This window comes from Poecile atricapillus, chromosome 15, assembly GCF_030490865.1.
Source record: "Poecile atricapillus isolate bPoeAtr1 chromosome 15, bPoeAtr1.hap1, whole genome shotgun sequence".
Taxonomy (NCBI): Eukaryota; Metazoa; Chordata; class Aves; order Passeriformes; family Paridae; genus Poecile; species Poecile atricapillus.
Window position 1 is genome coordinate 13,241,220 of NC_081263.1, and position 25,164 is coordinate 13,266,383.

Here is a 25,164-nt window from a genome sequence, read left to right on the forward strand (position 1 = left end):
TCAGGCCACAGTCAGATCTTTAATAAAAGCACTTGAAGTCAGTGACAAACATGATACAGCAGACATGACAACTCAGAGAAATCAAGTTGGGAGTAGCAGTGTGCTGCTGGTGTCTGCAGAGGATTGAACAAGGACCCTAAACCAAACCACGCCCTCAGTGGCTCCTCAGCTGCTCACAACACACTTGGAAAGCTAAAAGTCTCTCTTGCCTCACCCCTCCTCAAGCTGGTATGGCAGAAGCACAAAATGGGTCTTTGTTCTGATCAAAGCTGATGGAGTAAATTAACCCAAGAAAAAGCTCCAGCTCTAATCTCTGAATAGGAGGTGGAGTTGATTTTACAGCAAGGAGACCAAGCAATTCATATCCTCCCTATTTCCCCCAGTTTCACAACATGCACTTTACCAGGGCACAGTTGTGGAGAGGGCCTGACAGTGCCAGTCCCTAATGGGATTCACCTGATTGGAGCAGGGCATGGCAAAAGCATCTCCCTGCAGAAACCGTTCCCCACCTCACTGGTGAGACTGCTCAAAGCTGTCAGCCACTTGTATGACAAGACTACACATTCTCATTTAGCCACCTTCTGTCCTGCTCCCCTTACTGGAGCATTACAAACCAACAAAAGGTGCATAGGATTCTTTTCACTGTGACATTAGCTAAGTAACCAATTCTAATTCCAGGAGTCAGTAAACCTCTTCCACTGACAGGGCCCTGAAGGTTCCCTGGTAAGGGGAAGAGTTGTGCAGCACTGAGGGGAAAATGGCAAAAGGCTTGTCCTCAGAAGCCCAGCACACACAGGAGCTTTGGAAGGTTGTATCCCTGCACTTTGGTCTTTGGGTAGTGCCACCTGCTCAGTATCTGTAGTGGTCTGGCTTGAAGGGCCCATCTCTGGACAAGCCCAGGTATTTGGCCTGTTTGTCACTCAGCTTTGTCAGCTTCACACTCAGCTTGTCCAGATGAGCAGCAGCCACAGCTTCATCCAGCTGGAAAACAAAACATTGAGACAAGAACATTAGAACAGTTATATTAGTTCAGGAAGTCACAGTCCATAGGGAGAAATGAATATGTGGAAACCAACAGCAGCCCCAAGGAGGACATACACTGACACAGCTTTTTTCCTGCCAACATCCCTCACCTGTCTGAGCACAGACTTGTACTCACATGGAAGTGCTTGTGCTTTTGAGGGAGTCAAGCTTAAGTGAGACAAAATTTTATATAATCAAATCCATTTCAATCTCATTTACACATTCATATCATCCAGCAAGCAAAGCAGAGTTCAAACTCTTCAGAGATAAGAGTACCCAGTTTGGTAGAATGATAAAGCCCCAGTTTCCACTACAAAGATACCTGGACATACCAAATTTCCTACAATATTATGCAAGTCGTAACACTGAAAAAAAAAAAATCCTGCATTCTCCAGATAGCCCATCTTAGGGGCATATGAATAATGAAATTCATTCCAGAATCTCCAATTCAGCAGATCTACTTGTATCTACTGGCACTGTCTTTATGAAGACTAAAACCAAGGTGAGCTGTAGGAAACAAGCACAGAAAAGCTGATATAGTATCTCTGTCCCAGAGGTGTCAGGCAGATGTGTAAACTCAAGAAACTGAAAAATGTATAAAGTTAGAAGGCAGTTAAGTGTTCCAGGAGAGTCAGAAAACAAACAGGAGGGTGGTGAACAAGCTGCTGTGTCAGAGGGGGATGTACAGCCAGAGGGGATATTCAGAGGTAAAAAGTACAGCACAAGCAGGGATCAGGGACAAACCTGACCATTTGTAATTCCTGCAAAACAGCAGGCAATCATTGCAAAAGAAACAGATACAAGATAAGTCTAAATCCTAGTGGCACAGAGAAAACCAGCAATATTTCCCTCATATTAGTTAAGCAGACATGAAAGGCTGCAATGTAACTGAAGGGCAGTAAATCAACAAAACAATCAAGGGCCAAACCTGCAGCTTGTGTGAACCAGCAGGGCCTAAATGACTCAAAAACTTGTCCTGGATTTCCCCATCCAAGGACCATTTCTGTGGTAACAAAGCCACCACTGCTGAACCAGGTAAAAAGCTCCATCTGCACAGGGTGTAACTCACTGCAGCTCAGCCTGCTCACAATGACCACAGTGGACCTGCCTCTTGGGAACCAGTACAGCCAAAAGGGACAAGACAAAATCAGAAACTTAAGGGGAAATGGTTGAAATGGTGGCAATGAACCATGCAATCCACCAAAGAGTCAGGTAAACCATGAAAAAAAGAAAACTTTAGGGGAAGGCTTGTGTTAAGAAGTGAATCAAGTATTTAAGCCTAGTACATTCTGTCAGGATGACACGAAACAAAAAAAGAAGGGTCAGAAATTGTATTCTTATCTGGTTGATTAGACTGAGGTATGAAGCTCTCACAGGTATATTTCCAGGGAATGTAAGACAGATTCCATCCACTTAAAAAGGAACAGAGTCCCTGACAATTCCCAGATGAGGTTTTCAAGCAGCAGCAGGGATCAATTGTTTCACAGCTGCTTCAGCTTGGGGACTTCGAGACTCAGACATAAGAGACACACAAAGTTAGATGAAGGTAAGCAGACATTCTCACCTTAAAATCAAAGCTGAGCAGGACAGATTTGGTGCCAAGAATGTGGAGACAAGGGTTTTCTTAGATTTCCAGGAACACACATTGCAGAAATGTGTGCATGTTTGTAATGCCTGATCAAAGCAATATTCTTGCAGTCAAAGAAAGTGCAGTGTAAGGTACTTGGTAATTGTTAAATCTTACATTTGGACCTCAAAACAATTGCACAGAACAAGGATAGGCACTAATCCAGAAAATTATCAGAGAAAGCTGTTTTGTTGGTTCTGACAAGGTGACTGCTTTATTCTTTGAATAAAACCCTCTGTGAAGCACAGAGGGTCAAAAGTATTTTATCACAGTCGATGAACCTGAGGAGATCACTGCCACATGCTCCCCTAACAGGCAACTTCATGTTTAACTGCTCTGGGCATTTCTTCTCATTTCTATGTATTTCCACCTCAAATATGCTTACTAAAAATTGTTATTCAGTGAGAGGATGAAGCCACATTTTATCAGCAACACTGGGGTTTCATTTTCAAGAGAGCTGTCAGTAAGACTGTTGCTTTGAAGACAATTAACTGGCAGTTTGCTGATCCATTCCTACACTGCATTTCTGGTATGCTTGACTTGATCCTTAACTGATGAGTTTGCAAACTTAAGTTCTTCAGGAAACACCTCATTAGTAAGCACAAACATACACATTCTACTTCCCAAATGGAAAGTGTTTTCACATTTACTCTACCACCTGGTTGTGCTCCAAAGGCAGTGGGATTTAACTCCAGCATCTCTTTCAATGAACATCTCAAATTCTCAGGCTTGTTTTGGAAAATTAAAACCATGTTAGCTTTCTAAAAGGAATGTGCAAGCTGTGACATGATCCAGACTTTTCCAAGAACAAAGAATGCAAAGATAAGTTTAAAGGGAAATCCAAGGAAATCTGGCATCTTGTGAAGTTATTAGGACCAGATTGTGATAAGCTCTCTCAGGTGCAAATGGGATCGGGACTCTATCAACCATAGTAAAAGGGACTCAGTTTCACTCCAGTTTCAACTCTGCCCATGATACTTTTCTGCTGGACAGGTTTGTAGAAGTAACAAGCTGGTTGGGTAGAAGCTTTCCAACTACCCTAAGGCAGTACAGGGCTTCCCAGCACCTTTGAGAAGTCAAAAAGTGCCTGGATGTTCAGTCACAGGAAAGCCAAGTCCCAGTTCTGCACACCAAAGAACAGCCCGTTCACACCCAGCATGTCTGAAGCCAAACATCCTCTGAACAACAGAACCTTCCGTAGGAAAAGGAGTACAAGCACAAACAACCTGATGTTGGCTTCCTTACCAGCACCTTTATGTGGCTGTCACTCACCTTCTTTGGCAGGAAGTGGACCCCCACAGCATATTTGTCACTGTGGGTCCAGAGCTCGATCTGTGCCAGGACCTGGTTGGTGAAGGAGTTGCTCATGACGAAGCTGGGGTGGCCCATGGCACAGCCCAGGTTGACCAGGCGGCCCTCGGCCAGCAGGATGATGTGGCGGCCGTTGCGCAGCGTGTAGCGATCCACCTGTGGGAACAGCAGTGCCACAGCCACGTCAGCCATGGGGCAAACCTGGGGGGCTCAAGGGGCCTCCCCCCTTCAGCAACTGCAGCACTTCAGTTATAACAGAGACACCCCTCTCATCTCCATCCCAGGTGTTTTCAAAGCCTGCAGCAATCCTGGGCTTCACAGCACACCTATCTTGGCATCTGTTTTGTATAGCTCTCCAATTTCTTTAACCAGCTCTCCAATTTCTTTAACCAGCTCTCCAATTCTCCTGGTTTTTCCACATGTAGTGGTATAGTCCCAGCCAGCTGTGACGGGAATGTGTTGCTAGCAGTAAATACCAGTTCATCTACACCCACTGGTCTCAACTGGTGTGTAGTGGCAGGGAAGAAGGAACACCTTCTGCATGCAGCAGTCCAGAGCCTTGGCATCTAACACAGGGTAACAGCCAGAGCCCTCAGCCTGTTGAAGGTCCCCTGGAATTGTTTCCACCCCTGCAAGGCCAATACATACAATAACAGCTGTCCTGGCTCCTGGTGTACCCTGCTTTGCTCTTGGGGGACCACAGGCATGGTCCTCCCCAAGGGAGGATCCACCCCAGGGACAGCAGGACTCTGCACACAGAATCCAGGCTCAGATGGGCTAAGGAGACAGGGCCTCAGCTGTGAGAGCCCCACACAACACAGCAGACAGATAATGTCACTGTCCCACACAGCTCAGGAGATAATGTCACTTAGCATGTGCCCCAGCTGCCTAGGGCAGACTGGACTCCTGCAATGTTAAACTTAAACCAGCTTCTCCTTTCCACTTTCAATAGCTCCTCTCTGCCCTGCCTTCACCCTGGAGGAGGTTACATTTTATTATTAAAGCAATAATGAAACACCAATATGGCCCATAAAGTCACAAGAATATTCAGTATTAACTGGTACTTACTGCTCATGTCATACCAAGCATTTGAGAGTAGAGCACTTTGGAAATACTTAAAACAATCAGCAATCTCCTTTGACAAAACTTAATGCTTCAGACCATTTATCTTCTGCTAGCACAGCAAAGCAACTGTGACAGACCTAAAAAGGTCCTTCTTTACAGCTTTATTTAAACTTTAGAAGCTAAAAGTTATTTAATATTAAGTAAAACACAATTTTCAATTTTGTTCTTAAAGCTTTGGTGTGTAAGTTAAAAGACACATGTGATGAAACTGTAATTGTAAGAATACCCATTTCTGAAAAAAGATCCTCATGCAGGTCTTTAGCAGAGATGCCAAGAACAAACCAATACAAACCATGTTTTCTGTAACAGGCATTTTGCCTTCAGAGCAGGTCTGTGCCTCCACCTGCCTGCTCCAGCTATGCTTCAATCACAGCACCATTTTCTGCTTCTCGGGTTCACATGACAGATTATTGTGATTTCAGCACAACACATGCAGGAAGTAACCACCTCAAAAAGCAGCCCTAAGTCAGCCTTGATTTCTCCTGCCCAAAAACACTCATCAAGTGGGGTAAGAATGATCCCCTCTGAGCAGCTGCAGTTGTTATTTTGGATGCCAATTCTCCATTGTGGACCACCAGTGACAGTGCTCAGTCCACCCAAAAAACACCATATGGGCCATCATGAGATTATGGGAGGAAGTAACAAAAAATAAAGGAACCAGATGGGAAGCAGAACATGAAAAACCCTGAGAACAGCTACAGTATTGCTTATAACAAACACTGCATTTACAGATTGAACTACAAAAGATAGTTGTGCAGTTAAAGTAGCATTTCAGTTTTCAAGTCTGAATTGGGTGGTTTAGACGTCAAAATATTATATCCTTTCATAATATCCATACAACTTGCCCCTGGACAGCTGCTGGCTTGTGCACAGAACCCCACACCTTCAGCAACCTGTGGAGTCATTCAATGCACACAGGAACATAGAAAATACAAAATGAATGCACAGAAATACAAAAATAGTAGTGGTACCAGCAGAGGCTTAAGTCAGTACTGTGGAAACACATCTCATATACAGGCTGATTCATAAACTCACAAAATTGCTCCAGAAGCAGAATTCAAATTATCTAAGCAATAAGCTTCTCTCCACACTTAGACAAATGCCTCCTCCTTTTCCCCATTCAAATTTACTTAGCTCTGGATTTTTTGGCTGCTTTGCACTTCCCTTCACACTATATGGGAATAATTTATAGGCCTAAGTTCATTGACCTTGACCTTTGCTTGACCTCTCGAGTTGAGTTTGTGCTGCAGGTCAGTCTCTGATACCCAAACACAGCTGAGCAAGGCTGCAGTGCAAACCCAGAGCCAAACCAACCCACCAGCTTTTCAGTAAAAAACCTATTTCCTCCTCACCTGTCCTCTGAAAGCAACACATCAGTCACAATGGCACAGTTAAATGTTCTTCTTATTAAAGTACTAAATAGCTCTTAAATCAGCCCAGTGCTCAAACTTTCATGCTGGACAGTCTCAATTACTTTGTACCTCCAGGTGAAGTTAACCACCCCTTCAGCCCTGGCATTAATCCTCTCATCAAGAGACAGGTGTCCTCACAAAAAGTCAGGGATTTTTGTTCTTGTACTATATTCCCCTCTCTGGTTCAGGATACAGAAAAGAAGCTGACAAGCTTTAGTAAAAATCTGAATATTCAATAAGTTAGATTTCTTCAGCATTAACCCATATGGACAACCCTGACCCAAATTCCATCCTTTTCAAAAGGTAATTTTATTTGTTTTACAATCAGAAACTTGTTACAATTTTCACACCTGGGACCACACTGCACCTTATAGCACTGTCATCAATGCCAGACTGCTTCTCAAAGCAAAATATATAAAAAGGGATTTACTGCCTCTCTGAGGGCGATTTGTGTGGTGTCATATTAACACCAAATTAAACCTTCAACAGTGTTTATTCTTCAAACAGTCCAAGATTTAGTTTTAAAACAACCTGAGCTAACAGAAAGCAGGCAGGTACCTGTGGGCTCCTCTAGGACAAGAGCTGCTGAACAGAGTCAGCTCCACTAAGGCCATGGGCAAGAACAAACCTGAACAAAGTGAGCACTTGAGGGTATAACTCCATACTTGGTTAAGGCCATGCAAAGTGTCCCAACATACCTCCCACAAACACTTGGTAAGACTTTGATGCAGGTGGCCAAGAAGGCACAGGGGAGTTATGGAAATTGGAAGGGCAGATGAAGATCTGAGAGGTATATTTGGGTGTGGTGTTATTAAAAAGTACAAAACCTGTCCCAGAATCCTGCTATCAGCAAGGACACTCCCTCTTCAAAAGGTAACACAAGTCCCACACCAAGTCAGATAAAGCCTGGTTTGCTTTATGTGATGTTCTCCCTCAGTGTTGGTGTCAGAAAACAAATTTGATCTAATTCAGTTTTGTTTTTCTGCTTTAAGACACACAGCAAAAAACCTGAAATTTTCAGATCCTGATTTTCCTTGTGTAGCCACAGCCATAGCTAAAAGCAAATACATGGTGGGCATGCAAACTGAGCAAGGGTAAAACATCCTGCCTGGTCTGCCCACACAGGTTTCTCAACTGAAGCCACCAAGTCTGGAAGAGAAACCCAAGTTTGTCAGAGATCCAGACAGGCTTTCCTGAGGCTTCAGTCTCAGAGTAGACTGAAAAAAAATACACTACACTTTGAAAACAAAGAGGTGTGAATTTTTTCAAACCTTGACAGAATCCCAAAAGAGATTCCATTGAGATTCCCTCAGGATCACATCTGTTCTGCTACAGAGCAGTACATGAGCAAACAGCTCTACAAGAGGAAATTTGGGGCAGGTACCAGGCAATCTATGGGCTCTGCTCTTAAGTTTTATCGGGTCTCTAATGGTCTGTTCTGTATTTCTCATCTAACTTGCTTTTTGAAGCTGAGCTATGGCATTGTTTTCAGCTCAGGGCTATCAAAGCAAGCACATGTGCAAACCCCATGCCCCAAATATCAAAGCTGAATGGACTTGATTACATTAATTGTCTCTACAACAAGCACTAAGGGTAGGCTCCTGCCTCTCAAGGAACTGGGAACACATGGAGAAAGATGTACCCATACCAGGCACCTCTCCCCAGAGGGACTTGGGCACTGGCTGGAACAATCACTTTAATGCCAACCCAAGAATATCATGTGCAGCTTGTTCCAGGTTAGCAGAATCTGCATTCTGACCAGAGCAACAGTGGCTTCCAACAAAGCCAGAAACACCAAAGAACCTGAAGAGAAATACTCTCTAGAAACAGACACTGAGTAGCCATTGCTTTTTTCCAGCAGGAGAGCCTGTGGAAAGGCTGTCTCACCTGAGGTTTGACATTCACTGCCTCCACTGCATTGTCATTCAGCCACTTGGCATCAACTTCCACATCAAAATGGCCTATATTACACACTATAGCATCATCCTTCATCTGCTCAAAGTGCCTGCAAAAGAAAAAAAAGTTGCATCAAAAGTTAATCAAAAGCAGATGCTCTAATCCGCATTCCTGACTAGTACCCAATCCTGACTGCATTGACTCTCACAAAGTGTGTGGGGCTGGTAACCCCTCCAGGCATGGGAAGTCTACTGGAAAAAGACTTTCAAGCTTCTAGGGAAGGACATTTCCCAAGGATATAAGAGCTTACTGGAGAGAAAGTATTTTCCCAGTGTGGAAAGTAATAAAATTTTTATTGGTCAAAACAAATACCTGCAGTTAGTTTCCTTTTTACACAGAAAAAAAATTCTTCATGACTTTGAAGTTCCCAGCAGTTTTACATCTCTAGACACTAATAGCCTGATCTCCTTCTACCTAATCTGTTCTTCCATTACAACATGTACAGTCATCATGGCAAAGAAAGGAAGGAGTCTGTGTGGAGATGGGGCTATAAACTGACATCTACAAAGCAGTAACCAAACGCTGCAGGGCAGTTCATTGAGAACAGGCTGGTTTCAGCTGCTATATGCACCCACTGATGGAATCACTTTCAACCTTTACCTGCCTCCTCTCCTCTGTTCACATTTGTCTGGCCTAACACAGAATTCAGCCCTGATGTCCTCATTCTCCAAAAGTCAATCTATCCCTCTGCAGCTTTTGTTTCTGCACCATTAGATTCCATAAGCCTGGAACAACTGCAATGTGGCAAAATCCAACAAAACTGACCAAAGATTTAATTTCTCACTAAATTCATGCTAAATTCTGATGTCCAGAAGTCCAATTGTGTGGTAACCCTAACCACACTGCTGACAGGTTTTGGTTGTATTTAAAAAAACAAATCTAACTGTACAGGTATGCTTTCACTAAAGCAAGTGGCTTAGCCATACCTGCCCTGCACAATGTCAGTGCAGCCAGTGGTGGTGACAAAGATGTTGCCCTCTTTGCAGGCCTCCTCCATAGTTGTAACTTCATAACCTGAAAAGAGAAGAAGTTATTCCTCTAAACAACCTCCAACATTTATTAACAAGTGGGACACAATACCAGAAGTAAAAGAGTACAGAGAAAGAATGAGTCAAACATTTCTGCCCACACCTGGCCTAGGGATGATGCAAGGTAGTGGGATGCTGCTGTTGCAAAACACCAACATGGCACAAAAACCATCCATCCCTCAACCCTTCTCAAATCCGTGGGTCTGTGCATTCAATGCCCAGAGGAATAGTCTTGGGTACAGCATTCAAGACTGGATTCAGGGGGTCGAATTTGCAAAAATGCCCCCACAACTCCTGCAGTTCTTGGCAGGTATGAACAGAAATGGTATAAATTGATACCAAGAGGCACAGTTACATGAGGCAACCATAGAAGAGCATCCCTGAGCTCAGCTGGAAAGACAGTATGGCACTGCTCTTTAAAAAAGCTTATTGAGAGGGTAAGGTGCTTTTTAATGGAGTTTAGAGCCACACAACTTAAGGACAATCCCTCAGCCTTATCACCCTATGGTCTCTGAATCCTTGACTCCAAACACATCTTCAAGGCCTCTAGTAACCCCTTCCCTAACTGCAAGGAAAGAATTCCTACAATTAAACTGGATTCAACTGTACCTCAGCAGGGTCAGGGCTGAAACCCACTGAACCCTTCTTGGCCAGCTCTCATTTACTGCTCTACACTGCACTGCAGAGACCCTGTCAGATGCCCAAATTCCTGCTCTGCTTCAGCTCCCACCTTCCATGGCTGCCTGGAGCGCGTTGATGGGATCGATTTCCGTGATGATGACTCTGGCTCCGAAGCTCCGCAGGGCCTGGGCACAGCCCTTACCCACGTCCCCATATCCTGCCACCACTGCCACCTTCCCAGCAATCATGACATCTGTGGCACGCTTGATGCCATCGATGAGGGACTCTCTGCAGCCATAAAGGTTATCAAACTTGCTCTGAGGGAGAAAAAGGAACAGTTTCAGAACACATGAAAACCACTCAAGTGAAATTTCCTTAGAGAAAGAAAATGGACTTCTATGCAAATACTACAAGAGTCACTTAAATACTTTAACCACCATGAGGGATAAGAACAAGACAACTTGGTTTGATGTCTTTATTTATCCAGTTTCAGTCTGTAGGGTTATATCAGACAGAGGCTTCAACATGGTGAGAAGCATTTCATAAATACATTGTGTCTATGACCAGCGCTTGGGCTTGCTAAAAACTTGTTACAGGTAACCTGAATTTATCAAGTGTCTTTCTTTTTCTTTTGTTTTTCTGTAGGTCTGGGTTCCTAAACCAGATGTTCACCAGTTCCCTGCTGCTGTTTATCAGACAATGAACTGAACCATATGCCACAGGAGGGCAAAGCACACCAGCATCACATCATCTATCTTTGCAAGACACATCCAGCCTGCAGATCAGTAAGCTGCCCACCTCAACCAGGAGAAACTGGTTCCTGCAGCCCCAGAGGATCAAAATTACATCTTCCCCCATGAAGAGTTACCTTAACACTGTCACTCACTATTGCTAAGACTTGGAAAAATTCAGCAAGCAGCCATTCTTAATAACGGTCACTGTAACCAGGAACCCCCGGATTTCAAATGCCCCATCACACAATATCCTCCTACTGTAACACTGACATTAACAGCCAGACCCTCCAATCAAAACTGCCATAAGTCATTCATCAAATATTACTTTACCCCTTGAACATCTTCCTAAACTCAAACACACCTTATTGTGCTGATTTTTGTAATGCTTCCTCTTCTACTAATGGCTGTGCTGTGCTCCCCAAGGAAGCAATACTAAGAAATCTCCATTAACAGCAAAATTCTGGTCTCAAAGCCTGTCCTGGCTTTCTACAGTCTTAGGGTACCAGTCCTTCTTGCTTTCACTTAACATAGCATTGTCTGCTACAGGTAATCTTAAGATTAAATTCCCAGAGGCAGCAATCTGGTCTAGTAGAAGGTACACCCACAACACCTGCAGTTCTTGTGTGAATCAAAATGGGATAAAATGTCCATGGCAGATAATGGCCAAAGTGTAACATATTATACCTCAGATCCAGAAGTTCCTGACTCAGTGCCTATAAACATTATCAGAGGCATAGCTGCCACTAATATATCAGAAAATTTTGTTACCAATCCTCCAAATTCTAGAGCCAGGGCCAGTTGGCATCCCTCTTTCCTTATCACCAAATTCCCCAACTGCAATTAAAGCCTTCCAGGTATCTGTACATTTCCATGCAAGTAAGAGAATACAGAGGGTTGGATGCAGACATCTATCTGCCCCACCCAAAACATTTGAGTGGCAGAGGGGAAGAACAGAGTTGGCTGCTGTGCCTGCCTTCTCTCTCCAAATGCTAGCACAGGAACTTGGCACCACCTGGAAGTATCAGACTGGGAGAGCAGAATTTGTCAGCTCAGTTGCACATTTTCCCAGAGATCTGTAATTGTGGTTAGTACAAATCTTGTAGTGTATAAATACCAAACAGTACTTGAAAACAAGCCCTTGCTTGGCACTAGAATCCCAAATCCCCTCAAGAGGCTTTGTTAGAATTTCCAAATATACTGAACAGTATTAATAATTATTATGCAAGTGGCACAAATTTGGGTGAAAAGGATGTAAAGAACTTCTTTCAACATTAACTGGATTCCAGCCTATGAAGTAAGTGTCAGGTACATCTTAGTGAGCAGAAAGGAGACAGCAAACTGCAGACAAGGCAGGCCAAACGTGAGAACTGCCAACTCAACAGGATAATATCTGTATGGCAACTTGAAATAAGAGTCAGTAACTGGATTTAAAAAACATCAAGATGCATAAACCTTTAGTACACCTTTAATTCCCACTATAATTCATCTGCAGCCAAAAAGCACCACCACCCTTTAAACACCACTCTACTTCATTGTCAACTCACCAGGGTTTATCTTGGAAGCAGCACTAAAGCTAAGCAAGGGATAAGTATCTCTCTCCTGCCTTCTCCTTTGCAACTGCTGTTCACAGAGATCAGCCACAGGCTGACCAACCAACCTTTACCAGCACAAGTTCAAGGAGGTCACATTCTCTTTTCCAGCTGGAACCTGACACACGCCTGGGGGCTTTAAGCTACTCAGAGTAAGGAAACCTCAGGTACTGACTGTGCCCAGGAGTCATGATCTCCAGAAGTGTGTTCACACTATTAAACAGCAGAAGAATGGATGTCCTTACATACAAAAAAACCCCTGGATGTCCTGACAACAGTTTACAAAGACATCAAGTGTAGGAGAATGGATTGTAAGAGAATAGAGATGGCGCTGCTGGCAGCCTCCCCCCTGATGAGTTGCAGCTGTACTAATTACCAAAGAGTGGAAGCAGCCTTGCCCTTAACAGGTCACAGCTGTGTCCAATAAGGATGTGTGTTATAAAAGAGTGGGTTGGCCGTGCTGAAAGAAGGAATCAGTGTTGCTTTATGCTGCCCAGGGGAATTTGGAGAGAAAAGGTATGAAAATTTTACTGCAGGATAATAAACTGCTGATGCTTGCCACCATCTTCAGCATCAGTCGTGTAACCACTGTCAATCACGGAGTCACTTTTGGGATATGGTGGAAACCTCAGTTCAGAACCAGATCAGGAGAAGCTCAGCAAGAAAAGAAATACTTTCATGGGAATGACAACATTCCAACACCAAGCTGGCCAGAGAGGAGAATACTGCAGAAGGGCTCTGTCTGTATTACCTTAGTGACAGAGTCATTCACATTGATAGCTGGCACTTTCAGGGTCCCACTGGCCTTCATCTTGTACAGGTTGTGAACGCCCGTGGTTGTCTCTTCTGAAATACCTCTAATTCCTGTGGGAAGAGTAAAGGGATTCACCTTAGTTGGAGTCAATGCTGTGCAGACCAGCCCATCCAGGTGCTGGGAGCATCCCCCAGAGGCTTAAGTTAAACAAACGCTTGGCAGAGAGCAAGGAAGAGATGAAAACTCTCAAACAACTGGAGAAACACCAGAGGATGCGCTTCAGGGCCACACACCTCTGCACCTGCCGGAGTGGGCTGTAGCAGCCCGGCTCCCAGGGAAGGCAGGCGGGTGCCTTGCAGCCCCTCGGGGCTGGTTTGCCCCGGGGACAGGATCGGGGCCGGGGCAGCTCCCGCCCGGCCTCGGCCTCGCCCTCAGCCCCGGCCCGGCCGCGCTCCGCGGCGCCGCAGCGCCCTCTGCTGACAGCCCGGAGCGCCCTCAGCCCACACGGACCCACAGAATATCCTGAGCTGGGAGGGACCCCCAGGATCCCCCAGCCCAGCCCTGGCCCTGCCCAGACCCCCCAACAACCCCACCCTGGGCATCCCTGGCAGCGCTGTCCAAACGCTCCTGGAGCTCTGGCAGCCTCGGGGCCGTGCCCATTCCCTGGGGAGCCTGGGCAGTGCCAGCACCTCTGGGGAAGAACCTTTCCCTGACATCCAGCCTGACCCTCCCCTGGCACAGCTCCTGTTTCTGGTCACAGAGAAGAAATCAGCATCTTCCTCTTCTCTTCCCCTCACAGGGAAGTTGTAACTGCAATGAGCTCTCCCCTCAGGCTCCTTTAGCTGAACAGACCAAGTGCCCTTAGCCCTCCTCATATGGCTCAAGGTCATTCGCCATCCTTTGGACATTATCTAATAGTTTAACGTTTTTCTTACATTGCAGTGATCAAAACCACAGAATATTCAAGGTGAGGCTGCCCAAGCCCAGAGCAGGGCAAGACAAACCCCTCCCTTGACCAGCTGGTGATGTCCCTCATTACACAACTGGTCCTCCTGGCTCCAGGGCACTGCCTACTTATAGTTGCCAAGTCTGGTCCAAAACCATCCTCACTCCTCAAAAAAACCAGCTGTGAGCTGGTCCAAGCCCAGACAGGGAATTCTGCATGCAATTCAACATGGTTTTCACAGCAGGACTTGGACAGATTCTCCAGTGGAGACTGAGCCATGGGACCCTCCCATTCTTCCCCAGACCATTCTGTAGCAAATGAGGGAAATGAGACCAACAGGACTAGAAGGTAAAAGGCTGATGAACTGGATTAGAGAAAGATCCAGAGAGAGGTCACTGCAGCTTTTTAATACTTGAAGTGGGCTTACATGATGTGGACAGACTGTTTAGCATAGCCTGTTGCAACAGGACAAGGGGGAATGGTTTTAAATTGAAAGACAGTGATTCAGGCTAGATATAACACAGCTTCTTTTTTTACAATGAGGTTAGCATATGCCCTGAGAAGTGCCACATGCCCTATCCCTGGGAACATTCAAAGGGCTCTGAGCAACCTGAGTTGAAGGTGTCCTGCCCATTGCAGGCAGGTTGGAATAGATGGCCTTTAAAAGGTCCCTCCCAACACAAACCATTCTGTGATTCTATGACTAAGCTGACTGATCCCCACCACTTCTATTTCAGCATAGAGCCCTCGACAGCCCCACTTCCCTGATGGTCACCTGCTGGTGATGCATGGGAATGCATTCAGGCTTTGGCATATTTAGGGCTTGCTTGGAGGAGACTTTCAAGTTCACAGTGCAGCCTTGTGCACAGTGAAATGGAGGATCTGTAGACAGTTTCCCAAAAGCATCAGTTTCCAGAGCATCTGCCTGGGTCATGGACAGTCATCCCCTTAAAGGAAAGCTTTTGGAGGTCACATCAGGAACCTCCAGTTCAAACCTGCCCTCTCTCTTCCTATGTATCTGGCAAATAGGAGACACACCTCATCCTTCAAAGGCTCTCCAGATATAAGTCCTGAGCTTAGCAGATTGTCTTTCCATGGCACTAAGCAGACCTCACATCCCATATGCCAACAGCTTCCCCACCCCAGAGGCACCCCAGCAGTGCCCTGCTGCCATTTTCAGCTGGTCTAAACCACTCTGCAGCTGCTCCAAGCGCTGCCTACACCACTCATGGTCAATACCTGAGTGACTGGAGAGCAGAGAAGGGCCTGCAGCAAGGACAAACTTGAATTAAACTGACACAGCCTTGCTAAATGCTCAGGCTTGCTTTGCCCTGTATTTCTCACCTGAGCAATGAGCAAATCTGATCAATGAATCACAAATGAGCCAGTGTTCCCCACACATAGCTTTTGCCAAGATGCCAGAGACCTCCTTTGCACAGATGATGTTCACCTTAGGTCAGTTGTTAGTTTCCTCCTTTGTTCCTTTGTTTATCTTGGTGTTAAGGGCATTGGGCTTAATGAAATAGGCCAACAGTACAAAGGCCATTCTGCTCCCTAACTGCAGGCACACTTCAGAAGAGGGGAAGCTTACTGAGCAGGTCCACACACACATTTAACACATCTCCTGGTTGAATGAACAATATTTTCAACTGTTTGCTGCACACTAGGACCAAACTATTTAAATTAGAAGCAGCTGAAGCATGGAAGACAATTCCCTCTGAAATTAGCCCAGAAAACTTAAGCAGCCTTTAAATGGAAAATGTTATTTTCAGCTGCCTCATGCCAAAATGTCTCCCGTGCTCACAATCTACACACTGTGCATGGTCTGCCAATGCCACTCTTGTCCCACCTCCGCAGAGGTCAGATATCCCCACAAGCCCTTAGGATATACTAGCCTCTGTTAGCTATAAGATACCAAAATTGGATGCTACACTGCTTCATTTAAGCAGACTTTGCAGCAAAGGGCAAAGCACAGATCTCAGATTAAGGAGATCAGGACTAAGACTACTCTGTGAGTCCCATTCTGGAAGTCTTGCTGTTTCCAAGGAGCAATGGACTGGAAGGTAAAACAGATCAAGTCTGCAATCCTCTACAAAAATCAGTCTTAATTTACTAAACTGCAGCAAAGAGCTTTTCAACTACAGCCAGCTTGGGAAGGGAAACACTGACAAGTATTGCATCTTCCCTAGACTCTTTAAAACCCCAGAGTAAGAGTTATTTCCATGAATTCAGGAAGCAAACCCACACAGGGATGTTTTTTATCAGAGGCAGGCTACAGATGGACGCCAAGACATTAGACAGTTCAAGAGCCATTGTCCTACTGCATTGTATTATGCCAGTCCCTCCCACATCAGGATCAAAAGACAAGCAAGAGGGTGAAAAGGGCTGGAGAGGAGAAAGAAGTACAACAGGAGGGCTGAAAGTGTGAAAGAAGCTCAGCTCAAAGACCCTGGGAACAAGGACACCAACCAAGGTGTGCATGGCAGGGAAAGAACCCTGCAAAACAGAGAATGAACATGGAAAACTTTCTTTAGCCTCTGAGAAGACAAATAAGACAGAGGGATTATCAATTGTGGTATTCTTTGGATTCCAACAGGGGAAAAGCAAGAGGTCATGAGTATCACACAGAGGCAACCCAGAAACCATAAGACCTTTGATGGAAGAGAGGCTAAGCAAAGACCAATAAAGAACTTTCATTACAGTTTAAATAACACAAAGATGTTGAGCGTTGGATTATGAGTGACATCAGGCTGAGGACGAAGGACAAAAGTGAGGCTTGTCACAGAGAAAGTTTCCCTCTTCCTGGTGCCCCTACCTGCAGCAGCACACAGATGAGGAGCAGAGCCCCAAACTCCCCTCACACAGCCCTGTTCACAGCCTGCCACCTTCAGATTTTTTCCTCCTATCTTCCTACTAAAGCAGAGCACGACTCAGAGGAGAGCTGATCCAGCAGACTTCTACAGCAACCTCCCCTCTACAAAAGCACCAACACACCCCAATGTATCACCCACCAATTTCCTTCACATCCCAGACCAAATGTGCCCTTGAACAACCCTGGGCACACATCTTGCTGCAGCACAGCTGATGGACACTGGCAGGGCTGAGGAGAGTCTGTCATACTTCACCAGGCACAGATCAACCTGCTCATGTCAAATTCCCTTCACATTAACCTTTTACATAAACACATGCTAGCAACACTACACTGCTAAGTTTTACTAACTTGCATGGAAGGCAAATCAAAGCAAGAGTCCCTGACTCCATCAGCATCTTCACTGACAAACTGAATGACTATTTAAGGTAGAAAACTGCTCCTTTTCCACAGAAGGCTACAGGTAGTCACGACTTCATTCAGAACTGCACTAAGACAGCCCTTTTCCAGGAAGCTTTTTCCACAGAACTAGTGGTCATTCTCAGGTAATGGGCACAGTGAAACATGGCCAGGACAAGTCAATGCAGCTTATGCGCTACAGAGCAAAGGTAGAAACAGCTCCTGCAGGTAAGAGATTCTGGTCTTGAACTGTAAGGAATTTTCACAGCCTGTTTGCACATGCCTGTCTGTCCCTCTTCCCCCACCCCTTTTTACACCAGCAGTGAATTCCTGCAGAAACACCCCTCCAAACATCCTCCCAGGCAGAACTGTGCCTGCCAGAACAAAACACAAGTCACCTTTCAGCAGCTGTGGGTATTTGGTATGAACTAGGTTGGTAAGATCTCCACCATCATCCAAAATCATGTTGAGGGGCTGCCCATCCTTGAAGTACAGGGTCTGCTCGATGCACCACAAGTATTCCTCATCTGTCTCCCCTTTCCAGGCAAACACTGCATGGGAACAAACACAAACCATTAGCCAGTTTCTTACTCAGCATGTAGTAAAGCGGCCAAAGGAAGATTTCATCAGCAGCTCCCAGCAGCAGCTGACAGACAGATGATTATCTGTGCCCACGGGGCAGCAAAGACATTTGCATTGAAAAACAGACTTCAGAATAATCATTGTTTCAGATCACAAACAAGGTCAAAATCTTGAGACTTCATTACTTTCCTTATTCATCTTCCCTATTAAAAAGGAGAAGACAAAGCAAACTAAAAAAGACTCACATCCACAGCACCCCACTCATTAGAAATAGGTACCGGACATACTGTTATAGATAAATGAAAACACAACTACAGGATTTTCTAGCACAGCAGAAAAGAGGGACCAGACTTCAGCATGAGCTAAGCAGCAGAATATAAACTCTTCAGCAATTCTGAATTTAAATTCTAGTCTCTAGCCCAGCACTAAAATCCGAGTTGAGGTGCTTCATCTGTTCTAATTGCAGTGTATTTCTACGCCAGTACAGCCCCAGCAACAGGTTGCCACCACTGGCATGTTGCATCCACCAGGATTTATGTCTTTCCAGGCATCTGTACTGTCTTCACATTATACTCAATCCTAGAAGTACTCAACCACTCAAACACATATTGGGCACATTATTTACACACCCCAACACTTGGCTAAATTGTCATGTTTTCACTGTTTACACAGAAAACTGACCTGAGCCATGAAGAGCCAATCATGCAATTACCTATTCTGAAGTAATGTGTATCAGGATCTCATACTGAAGCCAAAGGATCACCCACCATTCCTCCACTGTTTCAAATTCAGTATGTGAAGTGCAAAAATAACAAAAAGCGCAAGTTCAAAAAATAAGGATACAAAGGGCAAACACTTTAACACTCAACCTGTAAATGGCTCTTCCGTTGAATTTTGGGTGTTGAAAGCAGTAAGGAAGACAACCCAATGTTTAAAGAATCCCATGTGGCCCTGTGACATCCCACACCAGAGGCAATGCCTGAAGCTGGTAGCACCAAAGGAGCTGATAAAGGGATCACTTTGTTGACACAGAATGTGCCACAGCTAGGGAAAGACTTGTGGCAATAGATAATTATAATAGAAATGAGAGACACCTCCCAAAGCAGACTGCCAGAAACCAGATTTAGCCTGTGCCAACAGCTGGGCTCAGGAAGTGCAGTTCCCAGCACTGAGGATTGCTTCCTTCAGCTGAGTTACACAGCAAACAGCTGCAGGTATTATACTGATCCGTGAGGAATTGCTCTTTATTGGAACATGACTATAAGAAGAGAGCAGCATCCTGATACAGCACTTAAGGGACATTAGGCAGGAACACAGCTGGGCTAATTCTAGAATAGAATTTAAATATCTTGGGTATTGACCCTGCCACTGTGACAGGGTATAAGGCAATTCCCTTACCTTTCCCAATCCCTATTTAGCACAGAGCTTGCTGGAAAGCACCAAACACCTCCAGCTACACACACCTACACCCCACTCCATTTCATCAGCCATCCCATTATCTTAATGAGCTCTAACACAGAGCCAAACAACAGCCTTTGCTGGGAGACCTGTGCACAGGGTGATGCAACACAGGCTGAATCAAATGTCCTGGTTTCTAACAACCACTGCTTCGATGGGCTATTTCTATCCTCTAGCATGTTCAGAGGAGCATGATGCGTACACAGTTTGATTTAGCAGGAACAGGCAGTACAGCCCAACTCTGCCAAACCAGAACATGGAAAACTTACCAGGGATACCAGCTTTTGCAATAGCAGCTGCAGCATGGTCCTGAGTGGAGAAAATGTTGCAACTTGACCACTGTACCTGGAAAATAACCAAGTTTTGTTTGCTGAACAAAGTTCTGAGATACCTCTGTCAAACACAGGAGTTAAAAAGGGGGCAAGAGCAGAAAGAAATCAGTGCAGATTCCTGCCTTTTTCAGTAGCTCTGCAAAGATAAGGTGAGAACTGTGTGTCTGACTAAATCAGGGAAAATGTCACATAGAGAGAATGTGAATTAGCTTTAGATGTACCATATATTCAGCTATCTCCTTACTCACAAGCACTTCTCCCAGACAGCCAGAGCATACTCCAGGTCTTCAGGGGTGCCCAACAGAGTGGGTTTGGGAAGTTTTGGTAAATAAAGGTCAGATTTTCACAACAGCCCTATAGCAAGTGCCCACAGAGTATGGACATGCAGCAACACACCTGCTGGCACTCACAAGAGTCAGAAATGCAGCTGAAACATTACATTCAATCCAGGCATTTTCTAAGGTTATGCTTACCCACTTCCCACTCTTTGCTCCACTCATGGGAGCCTTTCCAGCTGAGCTAATTGTTTTCCTCAGATTTCATAACTATGCTCAGGCACCTAGAAAAGCAACAGCATGTTGCTCAGGCACCTAGAAAAGCAACAGCTGAGTTGCACTGAAAAGGATCTGCACACCTACCACAGCTCACAGCACCCAGAGCCACACACCCTCTTCTCCCCACAGGACTGAATGGCAGCTAGCTGCATGTTCACTCGTTACAGAGCTTGAGTAGAGAGGGCAGTAAGACACATTCATCCAGCCTGTTTTCAGATACTCATCCCACTTGATCAAAAAATGACATTCGCAAGTAAAGGGTGCAGTAGGAAGCAGCCTACACTACCAACACTTGTCATGAAAACACACCTGGAAGGAGCACAGGAGAACAGAATCCATAACCTAAAGCTGCACCCCGTCACCTGGGTTTTTTGCAAGCTCCCCTCATACCAGCAGAGATGACATCAGGAGGTGTCATGACATTCAAAGTATACAGAATACCTATGTATTGTTTACACTTCAGACCTGTGGTAGTGACATAGAACCTAAAATAACTGGCACACCTGATGGGCTCAGACCCTAGTATTTACATCAAGGGTTATAGAAAGGACTATTTTTTGTTACAAATTCTTATTGTTTATTTTACAGAATTTATTCTTATTATATTACAGAACTTAAACTCTGGAGTATTTATTCTATTTGTTAATCCAGCCAAAAAATGGACACCAAGGTTACTATGCTGCAGTGAGCTACATCCTCATTACATGGGTATGATTTTATCAGTTTCATTCCTCCCTCCCTGGCACCAAAGTTCTGACAGAACAGATGAATCAGAGCCGAATCCAAACTCAAATTAAAGCCTAAACTAATCCACAGGCATCAGGTCAAGGAGTTAACACAGCAGCACACACCTTTAAAGGTACAACCACATCTTAGAGAAACCAAGTCTCTGCAGGTATGTCCCTGAATGACTTGGATGAATCCCATGTAACACTGACCTGAGGTTATGCTCTGCTTAAAGTAGCTTGGCAATGCTTAACTAAGCACACAGCTACTTCCTAGGCCAGCAATACTGGATACATCAACCAAAAGGAGCAGCAAGAAGCTTCCCAAATTTCAACAGCTACTGCTTCCTTTTGAATCCTGCTGAGGGACAGGATTTTTCCTTCCACAAAGTGGCTGGAACAAAGCCAGAACTGTACCTCCACATTGAAGCTCTCCTTCAGCAATGCACCATTTGGAACCACAGGACAGCTCTGAACAGGCTGGGGAACACACCTGTACAGCAGCATGTGCCAGGCTGACCTGGCACAGTGTCCATACCTGCTTTCTTCTATTTTTGAGGAAACTGTCACTGCTACAGAGAAAATTCCTCCTCCCAATGCCTTTCAATCAGCATGATACTGTTCAATTCTTTACTGTTCCCAGAGAGGGATCCCACATAGGGCATCTCTGGGCAGCCAAACTGCAGGAAGAAGGAACTTCAGATCATATACATACCTAACAATCCATCAAAATTCCAGTCAGCTCCCTGCTCAGCACACAAGCAACGCAGATTGTGCTCAGATACCTGGCTTTCCCCATGCCCTGTACAGCTAACACTCAGCTGTGATGTCTGGAGTTCATTTAGCAAGTCAGGCATGGGATACATGGCAGTAAATGGCTTCTATGTATCTCAGACTTTAATATGGATGAGAATTAATGATCCTCAGTCACACAAAAAATTCAGTGGAGACCTCAGTCCTCGATCCCTGAGCCACACTGCATCCCTGTTGTTTTTCTGCACAGCTCAAGAGCAGCACGAGCTCTCAGAAAACTTCATTAGATTTTGCTGACTTTACCAGAGCAGAGTGGGGTTCTTAATACAGGCTAATCTGTGCTGGACACAGTCCCTAGAGCTGCAGCACAAGCAGCCACACCACTGCAAGCCCAAGCACAGCATGACTGCATGGGAGCAGCTGTGAGCACTGCCCAGGGCACAACAGGCACTCAAAGCTGAAGCATGTCCACAGGGAACACACACCCCCCACACTCCAGGGGTGCTGAGGACAGGCAACAAGCTTCTTGCTCAAGGAGAGAATACATAATCCATCCACGTGGAGACTGCAGCCTCATACAGAAAGTACAGACATTTGCCAGGATTCCATAAGGTGTTACATAAGCAGGAGCAGTGACCTGGCAGAGCGTTACCCAAGAGCTGAGGGAGAAACTCAGAGCCACGTTACCTCAGCCCCCAGCACGATGAGGGTCTCTATGAGCACTGCTGTCTGTACCGTCATGTGGAGGCAGCCAGCGATGCGGGCACCTTTCAGGGGCTTGGATGAAGAGTACATCTCCCTCATCTTCATCAGCCCTGGCATCTCATTCTCTGCAATCTCAATGGCCTTGCGGCCCCAGTCTGCAAGGCTGATGTCAGCTGCAAGAGAAGGAGAACAGATGTCAGAGTTTGACTAGCTGAGACCTTGGTATCTGTTCACACACTTGTGGGTAGGCCCTGGCTGCAACAGCTGAACAGAACACCCAGCAACAGCTGGGAGACAGAGCTGCAGAAAAAATAAACCCTAGGCCAGTTACTCCCTGTTTCTTCGCTAAGGTACACAGGCTCTTACATTAATTTAGACCAAACCTAACAGCCCCTCTAAAAAAAAAGCATGCTACTGCAAGAGGGTGTAAATCAACTGTAATCTAGCACATGGACATCCCAAGGCCCATGAATTCAGTAAGCCAGAGCCTTAAACACTTCTTGGAGACACTCCCCAAGAGTCCAAAACTTCCTATAGGGACTGACTTCCATAGTATTGACCTGCATGTGAGGGAGGGGTTGGTTGTAGGACAGCAGCTTCCCACACAGAGAATGCTCCCTAAGAATGAACCAGGAGCTGAGCCCAGCTTATCTCCCCACTCCTCACAGCAAAACTGCAGGTCCTTCCTCATTGATCCCTCCCCCTTAGAGCCACAAAAATTATTTTAAGTGACCATAATTACCTTAGCTACAGTCTACTTCTACTTTTGTAGAAAGGATCTACAGCAGAAAAGTCCAGCAAAAAATGAGCAAGAGAGACTTCTGACAAGCTCACTGTATTCACCATGGATGTTCAACCCCAGCCTTAAAAACACAAGGGTCAAGCACAATGCCCAGCTGCATCAACTTTGCAGCACCAGCCAATACAGTGTCCTTCTTACTCAGTTTGAGATTCTTTGAAAGATTTCAGAAGTTCACCATTCGATTTAGACCATAGTCAGATGCTTTTCTGTCACCTACCTCATGAACACAGACTGTTTAGAGCACTGGGAAACACCAGGACTCCGAGTCAGACTGCCAGGTTTAATACAGACACGCTAATTGCATTTTGCTGCAGAATGAAGCCTGAGGCCGCTGAAGCTATTGCACGTGCTAGAGCTGACTGGAACATAGTCTGTACACCACAGGGACTGAAAACTGCCTTAAAACAGGCAAGGAAAAGACCATGGAAACAAATACATTAAGAGGAGGTGGTTTAATCTTACCCCTGTTAAGGGCTTGGTAGCTTTACCAGGGCTGCTTAAAAAATATCCTGCAGTATTTTAGGTCCAGAGCCTCCAGGGTAAATTATTTATGAATCTGAGCCTTACAGACTAATGTCCTTTTCTTTGAATGAAGCCTCCAAGGAACACCCAACTCTTTATAAAAGCTGGGGCTCTTTTTGAAGTTTCAGGTCTACAGAAATACCCGCCAAAACCTTCAGGGCGCATGACTCAAAGGTCCCAGGATGGGAAATTCACCTTCGGAGCTAAGCGTGTTGCCGCCAAGGGCTCTGAGCGGCAAGGGAGGGACGGGGCAGCCCGGCCGGCAGAGCGGCACAACGGCGAGTGATGAGCCAGTGGTGCAGCGCCCCGAGTCCCTTTCCCCCGCGGTGGCTCCCCCAGCGCACAGCGGGCTCAGGCCCGGCTCCGCCGCCGGCAGGACCCGCCGTCCTCCCCGCTGCGGCCGCATCGAGCGCGGCGCCGCGGCCGCCGAGGCCGCGCTCCCCGCACCGTGCTCGCCCCGGTTCGGGGGAGGCGTCGAGCCCCGCGGGGCCGGCCCGAGGCTCGCACTCACCCACTTTGTAGGGCAGCCGATCCGACATGGTGGAGCTGCGGGGCCGGCGGGCACGAGGAGGCGGCAGTAGTGCCGAGCGCGCTTTAAGTAGAGGCGGTGCCGCCTGCGTGAGGCGGGGCCGGGTTGCGCTTGGGCGCCGGGCCCGGGCGGCGCTTCCTCCAGGCCGGCCACGGGCCCGCCTCCTCTGAGGGCAGCGAGAGCGATGGAGTCGGCGGGGCCGGGTCGTCCTCAGGACCTGCCCCGTCCCCAGAATTTGTCCCGTTCCCAGAACCTGCCCCTGGTACGGCCTCTGCCGCAGCGTCAGCCCCGTGCCCGAGCAGGCTCTGGAGGCTGCTGCACTCACCGCTACCGGTGCCAGCACAGGAGCCGGTGTATAAATATCTGCAGGGATGGCTCAGAGTTCTGCTCCGTGGGACCCAGCAACGGAATAAGAGGCAACGGGCAGAAACTGAAGGGAGTTCCACCTGAACATGAGGAAGAACTTCTTAATTTTGCAAGTGACCACTCACTGGAACAGATTGCCCAGAGAGGCTGTGGACTCTCATTCACTGGAGATATTCCAGATCCGTGCTGTGGGATGACTCTGACTCAGGATGTGGGACCAGAAGCCCCAGCGTGGTCCCTTTCAGCCTCACCCGTTCTGGGATTCTGTGACCCAGAGCCACATAAAGCTGCAGCAGGTCCCAGGGCAGTGCCAGGAACAGCCCTGATTCCTGATGCCAGGCCTGGCCCCGTGGGCACTGAGCATGCAGGACACCCTGTCTCACTTTCCCAAGAGGATCCCACGAGATGTTCAGTGTGAAGTATCACCCTGGGGCACACAGAC

General features: G+C 46.2%; 1 protein-coding gene across 1 annotated transcript; it reads right to left on the reverse strand.

Annotated features, from left to right (window-relative positions):
* On the reverse strand, positions 1–24,495 carry AHCY (adenosylhomocysteinase). Its single transcript, XM_058850417.1, has 10 exons — positions 24,339–24,495; positions 22,486–22,676; positions 19,704–19,779; positions 17,793–17,945; positions 13,178–13,290; positions 10,213–10,420; positions 9,381–9,468; positions 8,386–8,503; positions 3,923–4,117; positions 1–981 (listed from the first exon to the last, which is right to left on the reverse strand). Exons 1-10 carry the CDS (start codon positions 24,364–24,366, stop codon positions 850–852), a joined length of 1,302 nt encoding a protein of 433 aa, XP_058706400.1. The 5' UTR covers positions 24,367–24,495; the 3' UTR covers positions 1–849.
* Positions 24,496–25,164: the final 669 nt, after the last annotated feature.